Source organism: Triturus cristatus, chromosome 9, assembly GCF_964204655.1.
Source record: "Triturus cristatus chromosome 9, aTriCri1.1, whole genome shotgun sequence".
Lineage (NCBI taxonomy): Eukaryota > Metazoa > Chordata > Amphibia > Caudata > Salamandridae > Triturus > Triturus cristatus.
Window position 1 is genome coordinate 1210997795 of NC_140592.1, and position 22763 is coordinate 1211020557.

At 48.2% G+C, this 22763-nt stretch overlaps 1 protein-coding gene across 1 annotated transcript in view; it reads right to left on the reverse strand.

Moving 5' to 3' along the window:
- Nucleotides 1–16801, reverse strand: part of LOC146799636 (uncharacterized) — a 31799-nt gene extending 14998 nt beyond the window's left edge. Inside the window, exon 1 of the mRNA XM_085627234.1 lies at nt 16094–16801. Within this exon, the coding sequence (XP_085483360.1) occupies nt 16094–16643 (550 nt within the window). The 5' untranslated portion in view covers nt 16644–16801. The remainder of the gene's footprint in view (nt 1–16093) is intronic.
- Between the last annotated feature and the right edge of the window lie 5962 nt (nt 16802–22763).

Genomic DNA, 22763 nt, shown 5'->3' on the forward strand with positions numbered 1-22763 from the left:
TCAACTGGTTTTACCTCACATATGCACTGCACCATCACCAACCACTTTTAGATCTAGCCCTTGCTGCCTACGAGAATTAGGTCATTGCCAATTTTAATACCATACATTGAAGAGAACATGCCTGCGGTCCTTGTTTTCTTCTCTCATTTTTTCAAAGAGTGGACTTCTGAATACATCCATGCATTGATTCTTGTGCTTGCTGGTAAACATTTTGCGACAGAAATTAATGTGCACTAGAATAAATAATTTTATTGGAACACCTTTGCATCATAATTACGCAAGTTCCAAGTACTGTATGGTGACTCCGCTAGTTCCCATGCACATCATGGGAATGACAAACAAACAAAACGAGCCGCCTGTAATGCCTTACCGCCCTACTTAAATGTCTACATGATTTAAACCACTGGGAGGCATGGAACAACCTGAAATACTCACAGGCGGGAGCCAAAAGCCCTAGAGGCTCACAGGCAAGAGCAGAAAGCCCTAGTCCAGCAAGCCAGCTAACTAGAACGGGCAGCTCCACCAAACTTACAACACACAGATTAAAACCTAGCGTTTTGCTATAACCTGAAACCAAACTAGTACAAATCTGCTTTTACCTCCTCCACGCTGCATTTTGCGATCTAACGTAGCCAAAAGGCTGCAGGACACAATCCCACTGGTCCCATCATAACTGGACTAGCCAAAGCAGTATTCTCAGGACTCCCTCCATACCTGCTGAAAGATTCTAGTGTGTGTAAAATAAATCACCACAAATACTACTTTACATGACAGACCACATCCCACCAGTAATAAGAACACGTGTGGGTGAAGAACAAATGTATGTTAGTATATTTGTTAAGCGCAAACCCACCCGAGCACTGAACACAAGTGAAATGAACGGATGCTGGTGGGAATGTCATGCCAGCTCAATGGGGTGCAGGCGCAAAAGGATAGTTTACTGTTTCTTTCAGTTTTTTGCAGTTTTCTGGCTCCAGCCTGACAGTGTCCTGGCTTCTAGCCTTTTGTGGTGGCCTTGTTTGTAAAGAAGCTGGTGTTGAAGATGATATAGGGGCTGGAGAGGGAGCCAGTGTAGTGCCTTCAGGGTTGCAGAGAGGTGGTGGAACTTCTTCAGGTCTTTGATGACACTTCCTGAGTGTGAAGGTTGCCTTTCTAGGGGCCAGTGTGGGGTCACAAAGACCGTGTAGCAGGACATTCCCTCCGTCCAGGGACAGAGGGACTTAGGGTCGTACTGGGACAGTAAATAGACTTGGTAACCAAAATAAAAGCTACCCCAAATTTCTGAATTGGAAAGATAAAAAAAAGTAGCCCATCTTTTCCAATTGGGGCAGTTGTGAGCTTGTAAACACTGTTTTGCAAGGTCTGAAAGGCTGTATATTTGACCTTGCTGCAGGCAATGATTGTTTTATTGTCCGGTAAATCAACAGTAAAAACCGTCCAAGCAGACCAGAAAACAGGAAGACAAACAGCCAAAAAACACGTCCCACACACTGAACTGTCAGGCTGGCCCTTATAGGCCAGTCCGACCACGGATGGACTAGTGTTTGAACTGTTGTTCAGAAGTCGGCTTCAAGGAGGGAAGGTTTCTCTTTCTTGAGGGGGTGGGCAGCAGGTGCCAGACACTTTCGTTTTTAGGTCTCGCCTGAGCCAGCGGGTTTTGGAAGTGCTAACCTAGTGGCTTTTTTCAGGCCTCCAGCTTGCGTTCGCGATGTCGTGCACGCGCACAGCTGCTATCCTGGTTTCTAGCATTCCTCGCATGGCCGGCTTTCCTCCCCCTCTCTCACCCGCTCCTTCCCCTCGGAGGGAACAGACAACAGGCGCCACTGGGCTCGAAGGCAGACAGAGCCATCCAACTTGATTAATGGCTTGGCATTTTTAATAATAGTGAGTAAGCTACAAGAAAATAATCTGCAGAAATATATGTTTTACATAGTGCTTATGTCCCGAGATAACCCGATCGTTAATATTCACTTAAATTATCGATTGGTGAATGATTGTTCTAGTGTAGATTTACTTCATTTGTTATGGTTACAAAATGTGGAACAACTATTGTAGTCCTGTACATTTTAGAACACTTGCTTTCAGAGCCCGATTTTGCCTCCTGTTGCTATTGATAAGGTGAAAACTTTATAACTGCAAAATGGCTGCTGAACTTCCCCCAGGCTTCCGTCATTTTGTCCTTTTTCTGTTTCTATGCGGATTAAATAAATGTGCCATCTTGGAATTGGGAGTTGTAGATTTAAATTCTTTCCGGTGATAGGGAACGTATGATGTACACACATTTCAGTGAATTGTGACCTGCCAACAGAAAAAATATAGTTTGTGTCATTTTTTGTATTTTTCTTTTTATAATATGGCAAGGTTAAATTGCTTACCAATCTCTCTGCTTATTTAGTTCAATGGATGTCATCGATATGATCAGTTCAACCTTTCTATTCTGTTTTGAATGTGTTCAACTGCAAAGGTACTTAATGGGCATGTGTATGCCATAATAATGAATGGCTGGATAAATAAGCTATGTCACGTTCCAGCTGCATACTACCATATGACCTAACGTCACAAAAAGAGAAGCGGGACTTGTCCCGAAAATAAACATATGGACTGCAGGTAGTTGAGAGGTGCGAATTTCAATGAAGTTCCAAATTCGTGCTTATTTCCTCTGTGCAACTCAGACGTGTGGGTTTATTGTCCAATAGAAACCACATGGAAGTAGGTTTAAAAATGAATTGATAGTTTGATTGGTTGCTATGCAAGTAACATTTCAGTACTGCTCGTTTATCACTGTATGAAAACTGTGTTTTCTTTGTCTAAAACATTATAAAAGACGTGCTATTTTCAGACAGCGTACAGAACCTTCCATGATGCAAGTTCTCTTCCTGGACCAGAGAAGCTAGAGGAATGTTGCATTTGGAAGCAGATAGAATGACACATAAAACTGCAGCTGGATTAAAATAATTTTCTGCAAACCAAATGAAAACATGAACGCGCAATGCTCATGCACACAGATAAGCTTGCACTCTTTTAAAAGCTGCACCCTACTGTGGACTACTCATACTAATTAAAGAAAACCAAAATGAGGTATAACTTTTTAATAAACAGCCATTGGCATAGCTAATAGGTCTCGCCTTTGGGACCTTATAAGTGTTTAGCCATGCAACAGTTAATGTTGTTGCAGTAAGGATATTGTGCTGCATAACTAAATACATATAAGGTCCCAAAGGCGAGACCTATTGGCTATGCCAATGCTGGTCTTTAAGTCTTGCTAGAACCCTACAACAGGCCCTGTTCCCGAAGCAAACCTTCATACAATAAAATACAATATCCTATGTCTAAATAACATAAAAATGAATTACTTACTAAGGCAGGAGACGCAATGTACAAATTCTGTTTTTATCCTTTTAAGATGGCTGTCTGGCTGAAATTGTGACTACTCCTGTGTATACTTTTTTTAGGTCTCGCCTGAGCCAGTGCATGCGCTGCTCTGCGAGACATTTAGTAACAGGCTTTTAAAAGTGCTACCACAGCTTTTGCTGGCCTAGAGCTCGCGGTTATGTGCACGTGCACGCGCGCAGCCACCAGCTTTCAGCGCCCGATCAGGCGCCATCTGGAGCGTGATCACTTTCACTTTTGACGCTGCTGCGCGCGCACCACTCGCATGCTTTTTTTTAAATTCATTTTTACGCGCGCACACAACTCGCGTTTTTTTATTTCATTTTTGCGCGCGCGCACATAACTCCTAGGCTTGTTATCTTTTTTAAAGGGTTTGTCGTATTTTGGCATATTTATGCAACTATTTAGCACCATGTATGACATTTCTGTGATTCAAACAAGTATTAGTTTTTAGACTTGTCATGATTTTTCTGGTGGCTCTCGGTTTCAGCGCAAAGCCGGACCCCTTGCTTGGCTCCAGCTCAACTCGTACCAAAACCACTCTGGCTTGCCCACCACAATGTACTACAAGTGAAGTTTCTCTTTAGTGGCTTGTAAATACAGAGAGGGCGGTTCACCCTACAAATCCTCACTCTCCGGGCCCGGGAGGCTACTTTGCAGAGGGATGCAACACTATCCGGAGTGTACTCTACACCTTTTGAATTGCGGCTTGCCACGAGGGTGCCACGTCTCGCGGGCACCACCACCATCTCCAGGCAGGCCCAGGCCTGCGCCATGCATTCTGTTAGGCTCACCTTGCTGTCCACGCGGCTTCCTAGCCCAGGTCCGACTACTTTTTCCTTCAGGTTCACTGTTTTTTTGCTGTATTTAAAAAAAACGGACCAAACTCTAATTGTCATGTCAACGCGCCTTGGGCAGAAATATCATTCCTGCGAGTAGCGGCGTCTTTCAGTGAGTTTTATGAGTATTTTTTTTTATGAAGCCTTTGGTAGTTTGGCCACATGTGAATAATACCTCATACGGGAGTCTCTGGCTGAACATGGTGTAACTGAGCCACGGTTCAATGGCTAAGTACAGGAGATTTTGCTTTTTTGGATACAAAATAATGCCATACTTTTTCCATTAAAAGTGTCTTTGGGGGCAGAGTGCATAAATCGTGCGGGTGGTACTCAATTACATCGAACTGGTATTACCCTATTAAATTTAATTGCATTTATATGGCGCTTACTACTTCCAACGAGGCGTTATATGTGGAAGGGTGTGCCTTTTACTGTATTGCTTTTTGAAAGAGCAATTTCATTTTATTGATAAAGGCATTTATTTTTTCTGATGCAAAAAAGAACTTACAGGTGCAATAAGAAATGAACGTAGTGCTAAGTAGCATCTTGTTGTACATTAGCACCCGGTGGTTGATGTAATCGGAGAGTAAGAACGCGCACCTGCAGATGACTTATTTTCTGTTTTTTAACACTTCATTCCAAGAACTTTCTCTGCAATGCAATAGGAGCAGGAATGCATCGCAGTTGCAATTAACATCTCGCATCCACGAGTCTTTCATTCTAGAACTAACACCTCTTTATTCTGTCTCATTTAATATACGCTGCATCCTTCACGGAATTACTTGGTACACGAAAGACCGGCTGTACGGAAAGACAGAGAACAACAAAACGTGTTCAATACAGAAGCGACGTGGGTATTTGATTTCAAATAAACTAGAGTCACACACATAGACAGACAAAAATAACCTCTGTGGTTTGTGGTGGGCCCTTTGCCCACAGCCGTCTTCATTATCTAACTTTGCATTTAAAAAAGGCATTTTACTAAAGTGTGGATTGAAATGTGTCGCCTCTGCCCCTAGGTGCGCTTCTCCGCCAGCTAACGACCAATGAAACGACAGATTGATTTACAGGCTTTGTGTAAGGCTACCTCCTGGCTGTACTGTAAGAAACAGGTGCTTATTATACACTAAGGGACTGTAGTTGTTCGAGCGGTTCTTTCCCCCAAAAATAGTTGGCAAAGCCAATAGGTCATGATTTGCAAGGCATTAGCCTACCTCCTGCTTGAATATGCCACTTTACAACGCGTGCCATTAATCCGCATTTTTTACTCTGCAAAATCTTTTACAACGCTGGGCTTTACAACGCAATCCTTTACAACACATTGTCCATTTCAACGCAATTTACTATTCTAACTCCACACGGGCATTGTACTGGGGAATGCGTTGTAATAGTTAGCGGTGTAAAGCCCTGCGTTGTAAAAGATTTCGCGGAGTAAAAAATGCAGGGTAAGGACTTGCGTAGTAAAGCACTTGCTGTATAGGATGTTTAACCATCTGCTTAGTGCTTTGACAATGCTTGTTGACATTGCTGACCAGCACTGGCCATAAAAAACAAGCATTTGCAATGCAATAGGTCTCTGTATTTATGAGAGTTTGAGCTATTGACATTACAAATAACTATGCCTTTTATTTATTTTTTATTTTTTTATAAAAACCTTTATTTTCAAAAGTCTGGACACAGCTATTCAGCCGACAACCCGGAGGTTCGGCAGCTTCGATAAAGAGGAACAGAGACGCGTCCACAGTACAGTGAAGGAGGAGTACAAAGATTCCATTTTTTAAATAAACACAAAACACACAACAACCCCCAGCAAGGCAAGAACACTAAATGCCCATGGTGATAGCCCCCCAGGGGAGGCAGGACCCCAATCATCTATCATGTACAGTACTGTGAAAAGAGGAAGAAGGGGGACAGCAGAGGCCAAAGAAGTCCATTAACCATACTGAGCTGGAAAGAAGGTTAGGAGGAAAGCTGTTCCTCGGGGGGATCCAAATCAGGGGCAAGACAAATTCCCCCCCTGTATTGATTCCACCGCCCCCAGATGGCGTGCCACTTCCGAGGGCGGCCTCTAGCGCAATATACCGTCTTCTCCCTTAGCATACTCCAGTCCATATTTTCTTTCCACGCGGTCAATGTGGGGGGCCCCACGGATCCCCACAATCGCGCTATATCTCTCTTAGCGACCATGTTACCCAGAGTCACCCATTGGGTCTGCGCCGCATTATGATCAGTGGGCCCCCAGACATTCAGGAGACAACACCGCGCTTCCGGCTGAATAGCAAATGCCCGTCACCTCCCCCATCACTGCATGGACTGCATGGACTCTCCTCCAGAATTCCGTGATGACACCACATTCCCAAATGATATGCAGGAAAGTACCCACCATACCACATCCCCTCCTGCATAGGCCTTCCTCCGAGAATCCCATGTGAACCAGCCTTGGCCCCGTCACATACACTCGATGCAGTATTTTAAGCTGCACCAGCCTCAGACGCGACGGGATCGCAACCTCCTTAGGAGAGGAAACAGCAGACTGCCAATCCTCGTCCTCCAACTCGAGGCCATCCCTAGACCACTGTTCCCTCAACCCCAGAAGCATGTCCGCCCGGACGTTGATCAGTTTCCTATAGATGAGCGAGATCGTGCTCTCGGGCATATGGCCATCAAGGACCCGGTCCTCCAAAGGAGAGGACTCAGGCACCTTCTCACCCTCTATGAGGACTGAGCGGAGGGCGTGACGCACCTGAATATAGCGGAAAAACTCAGATGGCCCCAGCTCATACTCCTTCTGCAACTCTTCAAAGGACTTCGCCCTCCCCTTAATCAGGACATCTCCGACCCTGGAGATGCCGATCAAGTCCCATTTGTCAAAGCCTTTTGTGTGCCAAAGCCTACCCAGTCTCTCGGATTCAAACAGGGGGGTAGCGAGGGTGAGCCTATCCTTCCAGCCCAGCGAGTCAGTTGCCATCTTCCACACACGCACCGCCACACCAGTGGGCCCCGTGAGGGACGAGTCCAGGGACCGCGAATACAACGCCCTGTAATAGTTACCACCACGCAGCAACCACCTGTCCATGGCATACCCAGGGCTGAGGGCAGGGCCATAAAACCCATGATTAATCGCACTCAGCTGGGTGGCCCAATAGTACCGTCGGATGTCTGGAAGCGCAATACCCCCGTCGTACCATGGGAGCGTCAACTTTGCAATAGCTATTCGCGGCCGCCCGTCCCACAGCAACGTTCGTTGGAGGCCTTCGACCTCCCGAAAGTAGTTGGCCGGTACCCAATCCAAAGTATTCTGCAGTGCGTAGAGGAACCGGGGAAGAGACATCATTTTGAACAGGGCCGCGCGCCCAACGAGGGAGAGCGGCAGCCTCCGCCAGCCCTCCACATCCCGCCTCAGGCGCGCTAGGGGGGGGAGCAGGTTCCTCTCATATCGCACGGCAGAGTCCATGGAGATAAAGATCCCCAGATACACGAAGCCCTGCTGAGCAACCTGGATCGAACAAGTTCGAGGAATCGGTGGAACCTCGCCACTAAGAACATATAAATACGATTTACTCCAGTTGATAACGAGACCCGAGTTCCTACCGAAAGATGTGAGTACGTCACAGACCACTATAAGTGATTTCTTGGGTGAGGCAAGATACAACAGGATGTCATCAGCATAGAGCGATATACGGTCCTCGTGTTCAGGCGACCATCTAAGTCCCCGTATATCCGGGTGCCAGCGTATCCACGCAGCCAGCGGCTCAAGGGCGAGGGCAAACAACAATGGCGACAGGGGACAACCTTGCCGAGTACCCCTCCCAAGCTGAAACGGAGTCGACGTCCGGCCATTTACCACCACACTCGCGAGAGGGCCCTCATACAGCAACCTCACCCAGCTCACAAAACCGTGGCCAAAGCCGAACTTGGTCAAAACGGCCCACAAATATGCCCATTCCACCGTGTCAAAGGCCATCGTGGCATCGAGAGACGCCACAATGGCTGGTTCACGCAGCGTGCCCGCCCTGGCGATTACACCATGAAGGCGCCGAAGATTTAACGCTGTGTTACGGTGCGGGATGAATCCGGATTGATCCGGGTGGACCAAGTCACCGAGTACCCTAATCAACCGGGCCGCCAGGATTTTAGCCAGAATTTTCGGCTCTGCGTTAAGGAGTGAGATAGGCCTATATGAGGCGCACTTATCTCGGGGTTTGCCCTCTTTGTGTATAACCACAATCGTCGCCAGTCGCTGATCCAACGGGAGGGCCCCACTCCCCCGCGCCTCCACGAACATGGCGCGCAGGTGAGGGGCAACCCTATCCGGAAACAGCTTGTACAGGTCGACCGGCAAGCCGTTCGGACCCGAGGCCTTGCCCGAGTTCAACGCGCGGATAGCCCCCGCCACCTCATCGACCGTTATGTCACCATCTAGATCGTCCCTATCTATATCAGAGAGACAGGGCAACGCAATATCACGCAGGAGGTCACGCGAGTCCTCGGGCGGCCTGTCCGACACTGAGGCATAAACCATACGGAAATAGTCAGAGAAACACTGCACAATCCTCTCAGGTTCCACAATCACCTCTCCCGTCAACTCCGGCACTACTCTATTGACCCGTTCTTTTTTGTCCAGCCAAGCCAGGAGTTTCCCGGCCTTGTCACCAACATCATACAGACGGCCCTGCTGTTCCCTACCGAGGGTCTTAGCGGCATTCGTCACCAGGTCCTTATACTCGGATTGCTTCAAGCACAGCTCATGCAGTGAGGCCTCTGTAACCTCCTCCTCCAGCGCTCCCTCCAAAGCCGCGATCTCCTCCTCAACCTGCAAAACCTCGCCATCTCTCCGCCGCTTGGCAGCCACTACAAGGGAGAGGGCTTCCCCTCGCAACACGGTCTTAAATGCTTCCCACAGCGACACTGCCGAGTCCACGGATCCCTGATTGTCCTTGAAAAAATTATCTACTGTCTTTACCAGCGCGCTGCGGATCTTGGGGTCTCGGAAATACCAAGGGTTGATAGGGGCCACCCTACCCCCTCCCTCTCGACCCAGATCCAGCCTGACCCACACCGGCGAATGGTCAGATATACCACGCGCCATGTGCCTGGCCTCAGACACCAATGAGGCATGCGCAGCCAGAGTGAGTAGGTAGTCAATCCTAGAAAGGCTACCATGCACCCCGGAGTGGAAAGTGTATTGGCTTTGTGTGGGGTGCCGGAGCCTCCAGCAGTCTATCAGGCCAAGCGTATCTAGAAAGTCTGGAAGCCACTTCTGAGCCCCCCCAGTGTCTCTGGGCGGGTATCTATCCAGCAGGCCGGAGCCAACAGCGTTGAAATCACCTCCCACTACAAGCATACCCCCCGGGAGATCCAGCAGGGCCCTACCCAGATCTGTGAACGTGGAGGCCTGCAGGGCCGGCGGGACATAAACCGAAACTAAAACCAAAGTTCTTCCTTCCCACCGCCCCGCCACCGCCACAAACCTCCCCCTATCATCAACAATGGTGGAGTCCACCTCAAATGGTAGCGAGGCTCTGACTAGGATGCCCACACCCCTGGACCCAGAGGAGAATCCCGAATGAGCTATGAATTTATAACCCTTCCTATTCAGGGCATAGCACGTATTACCTATAAGATGCGTCTCCTGCAGCAGGGCAACATCCGGCAATGACCGTTTCAAGAATTGCAAAACAATCCCACGCTTAATGCGATCCCCCAAACCATTAACATTCCAGCTTATAACACTTAAACCCCTACCCCCCATCCCCAAACGTAAAGAGGCCCACCCCACACCCAAAGAGCCACCATGGAACAGTCCTGGAAACAATCAATATGCCTTGCGGAAACAAACCCCCCAACAACAAACCCAAAATCCCGGAAACCCCCCCCCCACCCTGCACCAGCTTACAAAGCCCCCCCAACTTGCAGTGTGCCTGTCGCCCTACCAAACCCAAAATCTACAAAAAGTACCCTAAGGGAGGAAAGAGCTCCCCTCGTCCTCCCACAACCTCCGTATTTACTGCAAGTCATTATCTAAAGTCAGTCCGAGTCAGTCCGGTTCCGAAGACATCAACCTTGTTCATCCCGGCCACTGTCCCCGTCTACGGCAGTGTCCTCTTCCGTGCGTCGTCGAGGCAGAGCGTCCAGCCATTCATCCGCCATGGCAGGCGACTCAAAAAAGAATGTTCGGTCTTCAAACACCACACGTAGTCTGGCAGGGAAGAGCATGGCATATTTCAGTTCCCTCTCCCGAAGCCTCCTCTTCACCCCCAGGAAGCCCTGCCGCCGCCTCTGCACCTGCTGGGTGAAGTCAGGATAGAAATTCACCGACGCGTTCTGGAAGGGGACCGGGCCCGTTACCCTCGAGGCCTGCAGGATAGCGTCCCGGTCTCGAAAATGAAAGAGCCGGGCGACGATCGGCCTCGGTGTGGCTCCCACCTTGGGCCGCCCACCCGGCACTCTATGGGCCCGCTCAACTGCGAAGAACTTCCCTAGACCCTTAGGCTGCAGATGATTGAGCACCAAGTCCTCCACGAGCAGGTCCACTGAAGTCTCGTCCGAGGACTCCGGGACCCCGATAACGCGCACGTTGTTGCGCCTGGCCCGGCTCTCGAAGTCCTCCAGCCGACGGGCGGCGAGATCATTCTCGGTCCGCAACTTACGGACCTCGGTCTGCAGGTCCGAGACATCATCGGCGAGGCCCGTGGTCTTGATGTCCAGGGATTTGACCCGTTCATTTGTTTTGCCCAAATCCGCGCGGATCAGATTAACATCCACCAAGATGGTATCCACTTTGTGCGCCAGGGCATCAAACTGTCTCCCAATCGAAGTCTGCAGCCCGTCGAGTGCACCCATGACATCCTGCAGTGAGAGCTCCGGGGCCAAGGGTGAGGCAGTCTTCTGTGTGTCCGGGGACTGGCTCGGTGCACCCGGTGACCCCTTCTGCTGGGCGTAGCGGTCCATGTTATTGGCTTGAGTGTAGGCTCCCCGCCTGGTGGCCTTGGGCTTCGGCCGGTCCACCTCTGCTTTGCCCGACATGGTGGGCTCAAGCAAGTCGGGTCAAACAGGACTGCCCTCTCTCAGCGAGAGAGATCAGGAGTGCTCCGTCTTACGATGGGTCGCCAGTGTGGCATGCAGAGCGTCCAAATGATAATAAAGCAGACGCGAGCACTCCCTGGGCTGGGCAGACAAAGGGCGAGAAAGTGAAAGTGAAAGGATAGGGACCTCCGTCCGGCAGTTCACACCTCGCCTGGCCGCTGTTGTTCAATTAGAGGTCAGGCATCCTGCCAACTCGAGCCCCTGGCATCCCTCGGAGATGGGCCTCAATCTTCCGCCATGCATAACTCCGGTTCCCGGTGGGCGATTCGACCTCGGGTGGCATCGATCGCCTCCCTGACAAGTCATCTACACGATGCCATGCATACAAACAGGATTATATACAGGATAGACGACGGAGGGCACGAGGGTCTCGGGAGCTCAAAGCTCACGCGGCCATCTTGGTCAAGCGCTAGGCTCCTCCCCCTATTTTTGTTTTTAAAACATAAATAAAAGGCCTTGTAATTTACAATGCCAATAGCTTAAACTTGCGTAAATGCATGGCATAGTCAATAGGTCTCGCCTTTGGGTCCTTATAAGTGTTTAGCCATGCAACGGTTGATGATGTTGCACCAAGGACATTGTGCTGCATAACTAAATACTTATAAGGTCCCAAAAGCGAGACCTATTGGCTATGCCAATGCTTGTTCTTTGAAGAAGTCAGTCTCAAGGATAAATCTAAGTGATACTGTCTAGGGTTTCAGCTGAGGGTTGAAGACCTTTGAGTCAATTTCGGAGATGCAGATTTGAATACCCAAAATCGTGAGTAACCTCATCAGTTCCATTTAGTGCCCCCTACACTTCCCACAAAGCACACCAAGTGAAATGCCCAGTATCCCTCCAGGCCAAGGCGTCTCGAAAACTACCCAGCATTTACTGAAGCCAATTCCTCAAAATCACAATACCCATCTGTAAAAACATCAGAGTCCAATGATTCTCGGTGCTCCTGGCAGCCACTTGACATAAGTTCCCTCCTCACAACTGCTCAATATAGTATTTGTCAGAGCCACCTCAACTCTTTTCCATGCAGGGATCCAACTTATGTACAGCACAGCTGTAGAATTGTGGCAACCCTCTTGCATTGACCCACCCTTGGAAGGTCCTGCTCGCTTTGCCGTTTGAACACATAGGCGACGGTGCAGCTATCGGGGACAGCTGCGGATGCCTTCATGCAAGTTCCATAAAGGCCTGCCTTCGCAAAGCCACCTTCTGAGCTGGCACCCCACCACCGTCAGAAAGGCTGACAGGGACACAGCGTACCTGTCCCATCATCCAGGCATTGCACACATGTTTTCTATGGGTGTTCCCTTCTTCTTGCACTTATCCGGTCGGTCTCTGCAATTCTTTATCATATCTAAGTAGAGGAAACCCCTCTTCTTTCCATAATTTTCTATTTAAAAAAAAAAAAAATTCTTACACAAAACTGTCACTTTCCATTTATATTACATTTTGTTCAATGTGCTCACCTCACATGCACTATAAGAAAAACAATCCTTGCCTTCAGTGTGTCACAAAATCCCTTGAAGTCTCTTCGGGTCGTTGCTAGCCTCAGGGCTGATGCTGTATCTGTTCTAGCAAACCTCTGGCCTTATTTTGATTCCTGACTTCTGATCTTAATCCCCCTGCCTGGGAGATTTTTTTCTGATTTCCAGTTATTTCCTCGGAGAAAATGGATTGTCTTTCTGGTGTCAGTTTATCCCTCTCAGTCCTTTTTGTGCTGACTGTCCAGTTGGCGAGGGAAAGAGCAGACTTTTAATCTGAGAGAAGAAAACAAGGACAATGTCTATTCTATGAGCAAACTTGTCACGTTATAACATCAACGAATCTCGCATTAAGGATACACATAAATAGAAAGTTCTAGTTTGCATCACCAGGTGCAAGGGAACAGACCTCTATGCTACAGACAGGGTCCAATGCAGTTTCTCTTTAGAAATAAGGTGGGAGGCGCCCTTTCTTGGGAAACAACATTTTGGTCTTACAGGCTAACCTTAATAATGATCTTGTTGTCCAAATGGCATTTAAAGAAGTCTACGATACAGAAGACCAAATGTATTCCATAGAAGAGAAAGTATGTGAATTCCACCAAGGTGCACTGATCCTTCTCACTTCCAGCAACAGCAAGCGGCAGTGCCGGGGGTGGCCACCCTCCCTGTGTAAGTGGAGAGTATGGCTGTCCTCTTCTAATTTACTTTCCTCGATTTGCCTTCCAAAATTGAGTCCCACGTATTTTGGGTCTTTTGAGTTAACCGAAATAATGAATCCTCTCGCGGCATGGCTATCTCTCCCTTCCAGCCGACACCTTCACCTATTTCTTTCTACTCAAATCTATAATCATTTGTTTCAAGTTCTAGACCCAGAAGCCTGCCCTTCATTTTCATGGCCTTGTACTGGTCAGATGCTTCCATAGTACATGTTGACAAACTGAGCTTTCATTTAGTAAAATGGGGAGGGCACAGTGTCAGAGAGGCCCCCCAACACCGTCCTTGGAGGAAGCCAACCTTAGCCTCATTGGTGATGCAACTTTGGCAGTCTCCCTGCGCTGCTTTACCGCTCTCGCCCATGGCGCAGATGGCAAAGCTGCAAATGCATTCCTGCAGGCTCTGCATGGGCCGTCCTGCACACAGCTGCATTCCTTGCCAGCACTACACTTTCAATGTTCAGTCTGTGCACCATCAAAAAGGCAATCAATGTATACAAATATATAGGCGTGGGCGATATACATGTCTTATGAATAATTTGATTGTGCGATACTTTGTGCGTATATGAAATAACTCTTTGAACACCCTACAGAACCCGTTTTTCTTGATAAACTTTATACCCAGGTTCTGAGGGACACCGGGTCGCCCCTTTTCTTTGGATACCATCAAAAAGGCAGGCACTGCTGTCTCCACCTTGCTATTGGTGGGGTGTTTCAACACGTGCTGATGCCAGTAGTAAAACAACGCGAGGCCCCCATGAAGCAACAGGACTACAATACACCATTCTTCTCACTTGCTGTAGGAGTGGAGCTTGTACCTTCATCCTCCATGTTTTCTCCAAGCAGTGTTTCTTCTTGCTGTTGTCCTGTTCCTGCAATCCAGTTCCATATCTTACTTTAGGAAACCTTTCTTTCGCCCATGAGTTTCTCTGCAGAAACCAACCAATAATTACTTCCTGAATATGTTCAATTTTCTCCCCAGTGTTCAAGTTACCTGCGCTATAAAAGGGAGGCAATCCTTGGATTCATTTCATCTCCACTTGAATTATCTTCAGTTCGTTGCTCACCCAGAATGCCTCGGGACTCCATCTTTTGTATACATCCTCTCTTGCCTTCCACATTTTGCTTCCTGACCTTAGACCTTTATCACCCTGTCACTGTCTAGAGATTTATACCCATTGGTTTCCAGGCTTTTTCCTCTGACAAATTGGATTACCCATCAGGTTTCTGTTTTCTCCTCATATCCAGAATCTTTTTGTGTTGGCTGTCAAGGGTTCAAGGAGGTGAAGTCAAACACAGCGCTTCCTTGTAGAGGGAACAATCAGGGTGGCAGACAGAACAATTAGGGCGGTGTAAAGAAAAAGCAAGCCTTTCTTTCAGGATTAGATGGTGTCATGGATGCATGTCAGGGACTCCCAAGTGATCTCCTGTGCATAAGGCTGTGCACCACTTTCAAGTCCCTGTAATGCTTATTACATGTGCAGTACGAAATTACTGTCATTGGTAATTATTAAAAAATGGCTACTGTAATCAAAACATTACAGCTGGTAGTAAAAATACGAATGGCCATAATTAAAAAGGTGAAGCCGTGACAAAAGCCCCGTCACGGAATATATGGTATTGTAGGTCTAGTAAACATGTCAGGCATTGGCAGCTGGGCCTCGTTATGACACAAATTAGAACCAGCTTAGGGCTGATCTTACTTCACTTGTAAAAACAACCACGAGTGACCTTTGGACCGACTCTAGAACTGGATGAAAGTTAGTCACGTGGGAGGTGCGCGCTGCATGCCACCGCCATGGACCCATTTGGGAAGCTGTGTGTTCCAAGTGAAGGGCTCTGTATCCATGACGCCCACACAATGAGCCCTCCAATGTGTTGTTTCATATTATGTCTCCTTGTACTGGTCTGTAATTATGGTGCCTCTCGCGCTACCTCATCCTACCTCCCTGGCTGTCTCTTGCGTAGCTCACTGTGTGACAATGCCCACGCTGCCGCTTTGGCACCACTTCACGCTGCCTCGGGTTAACAATCCTGCCTCAAGTTATCAATCCTAAACTAGCAGGTGATATACCCCAAGATACTTTGTGATGCTACTCCTTCCACGACATGCCACTCTCCTGTGCCCTCTTTGAGAGGCCATGACTCAGGGACTTCGAGATCCAATGCTTTGAATGGGCGGCTCCAGTTAAACAAAACAGGCTCTTCTCAACTCTGAGCAATACTTTTTAATGAGCAAGTGCCGAAACTTCTCGGTGGAAAAATTGTACTCTGGGATAGTGAGTATTTGAACTACTATAGGCCTATCACTGCACGACGATCGTGCAGCCCATCCTAGTGACGTCGCTCATCTCGTTCGCTTCCTTGTGGCACCCCTTACAAAGCGCCCTGCCTATGATGCCCACATGCTGCCCCATGAGGACCATAAGTGGACTCCCTCATGGTGACCCTTGCAAAGCTCGTCATGTCACCTCCTCCTCAGGATACCCTCCTCGTCCCGCAGTCCTTCTGATGCCCCTCCATGTGTGGCCACCCTCCTGCACCTCACGTTGCCCCATGACATCACACCGCCCCCCGCACTCACCGTGGGAGGCCCCCAACGGGCTCTCGGTGCCCCCGGGGGTGGGCAGCGCCCCCTCCTCCGGGGCGGCCCCCCTCTCCTGCAGCTCGCTGGAGAGGCGCCGGAGCTTTGCGCGGTCCCGTCTCTTCAGGTCCCGCCAGCGCTTCTTGAGGTCCTCCACGTCCCGGGGGCAGGCGGCCAGCGGGCTGACCTCGCGGCGGATGTGCTCCCACAGCCGCCGCCGCTGCCCGGGGAGCGCGCGGCCCGCGCCCCCCGCGAAGAGCATGGGCTCGTGGCGCAGCACCAGCGCGATCAGCGCCTCGGTCTCGGCTTCCGTGAAGTTGGCCTTGCGCCTCTTGGGAGAGTCCTCGGCCATGGCGGCGCAGGGGGCAGCGGGGTGCGCAGCCCGGGCTGGGCCAGAGTCACGCCTGCTCCGAGCCCTGCGCCGGCCACCGGCTTGCGCCTGCGCTGCGCTCATTCCACCCCACCTCGCAGTGCGCCGGACGGCTGCCAAGCCTGCGCAGTGCGAGGCGAGTAGCGCAGGCCGCGCGCAGCCCCGGGAGCGGGTCTCCATGCTCGAGCGCTCCCCGGCGACCGGCGGCCAGCGGGCCCCGCCGATGCGCGCACCGAGGCCGTGCGTCACGAGGCAGACGACGCCCTGCCAGGTGCCCCTCACCCAGATGCACGCAGGGCTGGAGGAGGGATGCGCATCTGGGGGCGGTGGGGCGCAAGGCCACCCTCCCGCAGGCCTTAGTAGCTATCACAAATACCGCTTCCTTTAAGTACTGCACCTCCCGGGCCCTAACAGTGTGTAGAAGAAACTTGACTTTTTATAGCGCCTCATACTGGACTTTTACCACCTCCAACTGCTATAAATACCAATTATTATTCACTAATGGCCTGTGAAACTCGTGGAATTCCCTTGTAGGAGGGTAAAAATGCTGATCCAGCATCTGGCGCGATTTTTTTCCCAGCAAAATGCACTATTGTGTTCATTTGTGCATGTGATGATGCACGTGCAGCCTGGTCCCCCTGATCCAGCGATAGGATTTTGCCCAAGTTGATAATGTCCAAGTATGCGACATTTCGTCATTTCGCGTAAAAAGTATTGCATGCCTGAAATTACGCAAGATTAGGCAGTGTAAACTGTACAACATTTTACCCAGGCCTAGTTATAACCCAGTTTAATGGTTTATAATTACACCTGGGAAGGTAGAGTGCTGGAAAACGTTTAATCTCCAACTGAGAGGAAACTCCAGATGAAAGCTGAAACTATCAGAGACCTTTAAGGACAGATAAGTCATTAGTGGGGAAGGTCCCAATGTGGCCGTACGATAGCACAAGTGACTAGTGCTGAGAATGCACTGCTTTACGAATGGGACGCCTGCGCTGCTGGAGTTGTCTGAATGAAAAGATCTTACATGCAGGAAAAGGTTAGAGATGCAATCCAGTACTTGTGCAATTCTAGACAACTATTTCAAACCCTCCAAGAAACAATTACAGTTTCTTCTGAAATGCAAGTGCCACCATCTCAAAAGCAACATAGCTATATGATATCATTCAATGGGAAAATTGCATCTATCTGAGGCATTCTGCTGTATCCTACCAAGGCTGCCCAACACTGAACAAGTTTCACTAGGTTCCATGGCCACCTTCAGAATCTTAGTCGATGAAACTAAAACTTGCTACCTTTCACTTATATGCAAAAACTAATTAAAACGATGCCCGTTAGCCACTTTTCTAGAAATTGACTGTCGATCAAGTAGTACCAGTTCTCAAAATATAGGGCAACCTACTATCCCGGGAGAATCATCAGCCGAGTGCAAGACTCACTGTTCTGTATACAGGTTTATTTTTCCTGAGAGTAGTCCAGGGTCAGTTTGAGGGGCTATTGAACAGCTAAACTGATTTAGCTAATTCTAGTTGTATGTGCCAAGCACATCCACTGTAAGGATTTTCTGACATGAGTCATATGGTCTCTTTTTTTACGCTGCAGATAACTTGCAGCAATCTGACTAATTATTAGCCCATCTGAAAGAACATAACAAAACCCTCTCTAGAACTATCACAGACCTTGCCAAAGAAAAGGAATTATTCATCCTTCTCAACAGTGATTTTCTGTGGTACATTACACTCTAACCGTGCTCTGCACTGATTTCAGAAATGTCAGCTTTTCATGGCATACCCTCATAAACTAATTTTTGAAATTTAAATATTACACAGTTTGCAATTAGTAGGGGTGGAAGAGCTGACAAATTAACAGGGCGAGCTAAGAGCCTATGCCCCAGCCAAGCCCCGAAAATGTTTACCATGTAAATCATAAAACAGACATCACTTAAAATATGATAAAGGGCCATATGTATCAAGCCTTTTTCCCGTTTGCAAACGGGCATATTCTCAGAATCGGTTTGTTTGCGAATTGGAAAAAGCCTTTTGGGATGTTTCATCCCAAAAGGCCATCGCAAAATAGAGAATTGCAAAATTTGTGATTCTCTATTTTGCGAATGCAATTAAGGAATTGCAAATTGCGATTCCTTAGATGCAATTCTGGAAGCACCAGAAATTTGCTATTTGGCTATAGGAATTGCAAATTACCACCAATTTCAAGTTTGTGGTAATTTGCGATTTTCTTCAGGGGTGCAACAGGGTGTCCTTTTGGCACCCTTGCACCCTTGAAATTGCATTCTCAATTTGCGATTCTATAATTGGTAATCGCAAATTGAGAATGTCTTCCCATTCATTCCTATGGGCCCCCTAGCCTGGCTGATGACGGCTGATTAGCCAGAAGCCGGTCCTAGGATGCTTGTTTCCAGTCCAGGGAGGACCTGGCTTGGCAGTTTGGGCTGGACTGTTCCCATGAGGCACAGGGCCAAGACTGATTTGCATATGGCTAGGTTCAAACTGGAATGGCATGGTGAGCAAAAAACGATGGATTTAGGCCCAGATCTCTGTACTGGGGTGAATGTATGACATTGTTCTGCATTCTGTCCATCAACTGTTGTTTTTGCATTTGTCACCCCGAGTGGGACGGGTATGCCCAGACGTGGGTCCTGTGCTCTCCATGCCACTGGAATCAAGCTATCCTGGCTGAAGAGGGGTGAAGCCCCGAAACCGGTCCTAGGATGCTTGTTTCCGGTCCAGGGAAGACATGGCTTGGCAGTTCGGGCTGGACTGTTCCCATGAGGCACAGGGTCGGACTGATTTGCATATGGCCATGTCTGAACTGGGGTGGCGGAGTGAGCTAAAGAATGATGATGGATTAAACCCAGATCAGTTGACTGGGGGTGAGTGCTTGCAATGTTCAACACTCCGTCCATCAGCCCCTTTGGTTTTGCTTTGGTATTGCTTTGTTCGCCCTAAGTTGGCAGGATATGCCCAGACGTGGGTCCCTTGCTCACTTTGCCACTGGATTCAAGCTAGCCTGGCTGATGACGGCTGATTAGCCAGAAACCGGTCCCAGGATGCTTGTTTCTGGTCCAGGAAAGACATGGCTTGGCAGTTCGGGCTGGACTGTTCCCATGAGGCACAGGGTCAGACTGATGTGCATATGGCCATGTCTGAACTGGGGTGGTGGAGTGAGCTAAAGAATGATGATGGATTAAACCCAGATCAGTTGACTGGGGATGAGTGCTTGCAATGTTCAATCACACATAAATTACTCTAACTGACCATCCAGTGGTCGGTGTAGGTGCACTATGATGGGAAGATGTGAAGGATATAATAAGGGGATGTTTGACTTCACCAATAGGTGAGCAAGGAAGCACTTCCTTTTGGTTTAGTTACCCTCACACACCCTAGTGGTGTCATGCTTCATCATCGGGTCACCCCGACGCCTATAAGTCGGGGTGGGCTCGACCACAGTGTTGGGAGCTCTATGAAGAAATTAGAGACCAGGGGGGACTGAAAGATTAAAAAACCTCAGGCAGATCCCCAGTCTCCCTTTATTTTTGGGTCTGTCTGGGTTACTAAAATTACTTAAACTATGGGTCTTTTTGGTAGTATTATGGTCCTAAGACCCTGGTGCCAACATGTTTCACTCCGTGCGAGGCCGTAAAGGTCCAGAACTTTCTTCAGGGCAAAGTAGGCCACCCTGGGTAGCAGAAGAGGGAATTCCCTATCCTGACTGTGAGACAAGGGCAGAGTAGCTGCTCCTTGTGTAAGTGACTGATTATTTAATCTGTCATACGTCGTACTCCATCTGAAATGAGAACAGAAAAAACAACAACATACACTTGTATGAATGCTCCGTGGTATTTTCAAAATGTTGTGTCCCTTAAACGTGCTTTGGAAAGAGACCGACACCTACATGTGCCAGGTGAGTCTATGACATTGTGGTGTACTACTCTTTCCAAACATGTGCCACTCGTATCCATATCTGTACACAATTAAATTACGTGACAGATATATCGTGCGGTGGCGATTTTGCTCGCATACTGACTTATGATTCATGCCAGTTGATGCGTACTATCAAAGTAAACATCTCCGTATCTCGCTCTCATACGTCACTCATACCGTATCCGTGAAGAAACATAAAAACCGAGGTCATGTGCGATTGTCCTCAACACACATGTATAAAGTATTAAAAGTGCACACATACATAAATCCTTACCCGAAATTCGGAGAGTTCCAGTGTCTCAGGGGATCACAGGGCTTGTAGGGGTAGCTCCATAGCCAAACCCTATCGTTGGACCCCAAGGGTGAGAGAGAAGTTTGGAAATGCGGCATAAGGAAAAAGGCTCCACGGGTGTAATCAATGGTGGCACCCAATATGAGGTGAGATGCGTGCGAACCCGAAACCCTGTTTGTGTGCCCCAAACGTACTTTGTCAAGAGTCCTGCCCCGCCTGTCCACCGAGTTGGTTACGATCCCCGGCTTGTGCATCGCTAGGTCGGTAACAGGTGGATTTGTACTTCCGTATTGGGCGGCAAAAAGGTAATTGGTCCTCTAAGACGCATGGCGCGTGACGTCATGGCGACAGCACGCTTCCCGTAGAATCATGGGAAGTGTAGTATGCCCCGTAGTAGCCGGTTGTTTACATGGAAACATAAAGTTACTGAATGCGATATACCTCGGGTGGTAAATGCCACGGAATGTATGTATCCTTGAGTATAATTTGGAAAGCACAATTACGGGTCAAACATACTGTGAATACTATACTCATGTCGTGAGTGTAGAGGGATGTAAATAAGTGATGCTCGGTGTGAGAGACATATCCACAATTATGAATCAAGAAAGCGGCGTAAAGCCCTACGGTACTTAAATAGACACCCTTGTGATACGGTAGCCGTTACATTCCACAACTGCTCTGCTGCACTTCTGTGAAAAACTTTGGGCACCGTTCACATTCCTGTCTAAATTAAGCACCGGTAAAAAATTCACCTATTCGGGGGTAATGCAGTGAGCATTAATATTCCTGGCCTCAGTGGCCTGGCTCAAATCATGCAGAACGGAGTGACTCAAAACCGACCATGACAGATTAATTGAAGATTTTAACAAAAGGGCCCTGTGCTATTGAGCACCTCCGTTCTGCGCTGTCCTGTCCCGTAAAATACCTGATTGAAACACGGATAAGGAGACCGTCTGGAGGCGCGGAATACCTCGTCTCAGAATTTAAAAGTTGTAAATGTGTCAGAATTAAAGGCGCGATCCTTTTATTTCAAAGCAAGCAGTCTCGGTTTCGACCAAACCATGGGATTTCTGCAACTATACAAAGACGAACTCTGCCTAGGAGTGAACGTTTTTGCTGCTCTCAAGACAGTTTTGTTTTTATTCTTGCAGAACTCCGAACGAGCTGTCTGCAGTGGTCATTCTGCCTTTGTGCATGTGGTGTTAACTTTGTTAAGGACCTTGTTTCTAGTTTTAGTTACCCTTGAGGACATCTTTCATGTTCATGTAGTAAAAAGAGTGGAAGTGAAGTTGAGGAATTCTAAATGAAAGGTGGGATTCCTGCTTTGAGGGTAGTAGATGTTTGAAAATAAATGTCGTAAGTGTGTGTAGTCATAGTGAAAATGGATATTCCCATACGAGTGCCACTGGAGTATCTATTGTGAAAGTGGTTAACATCCACAAAGTTATTCGGTAGCATTGGCAGTGAAGTTAGTGGTGTTTTTCAAAAAGGGAAAGTGTATGGAAAAGGTGTACGTGAATGGATTTATCCACAGTGCTTTAAATGGGCCGGTACTATCCGGTACGGAGTACCAGCACTTTTTTGTTTTGGAAGAGAGAGTACCGGCACTTCTCAAGAGAATGGTATACTTTTAATTGGAGAGTACCAGCACTTCTCAGAAACAAGCAGGTACTCTGGTACAGAGTACCTGCACTTCTCTTGTTCCATTTCAAGCACTGTTTATCCATATGGAAAAATGTTTTTCATGTCGAAATAAAAAAGTGCGAAAACGTCCAAAAATGCATTTTCTTTCACCCTACATCTATGTGTGTATTGTGTTCGACCTGTCTGTATGTTACAACTGGGAGGCTTACACTTGAAAGGTTCTATTTGAGCAGGTCTACTGGATTTTATATGCAGGGGTGGGAGTAAGAAATGCAAGAAACTTATAAATAATAATTTTGTTTCTTCAAATAACTACATTTTGATTTTTTAACTGTATTTTATAAAGCGCGCATTTACCCGAAGGTGTCTCGGCGCTAGCGGTTAATCGACAGAATCTGCCGAAAGAATATGTCTGTTTTGCCA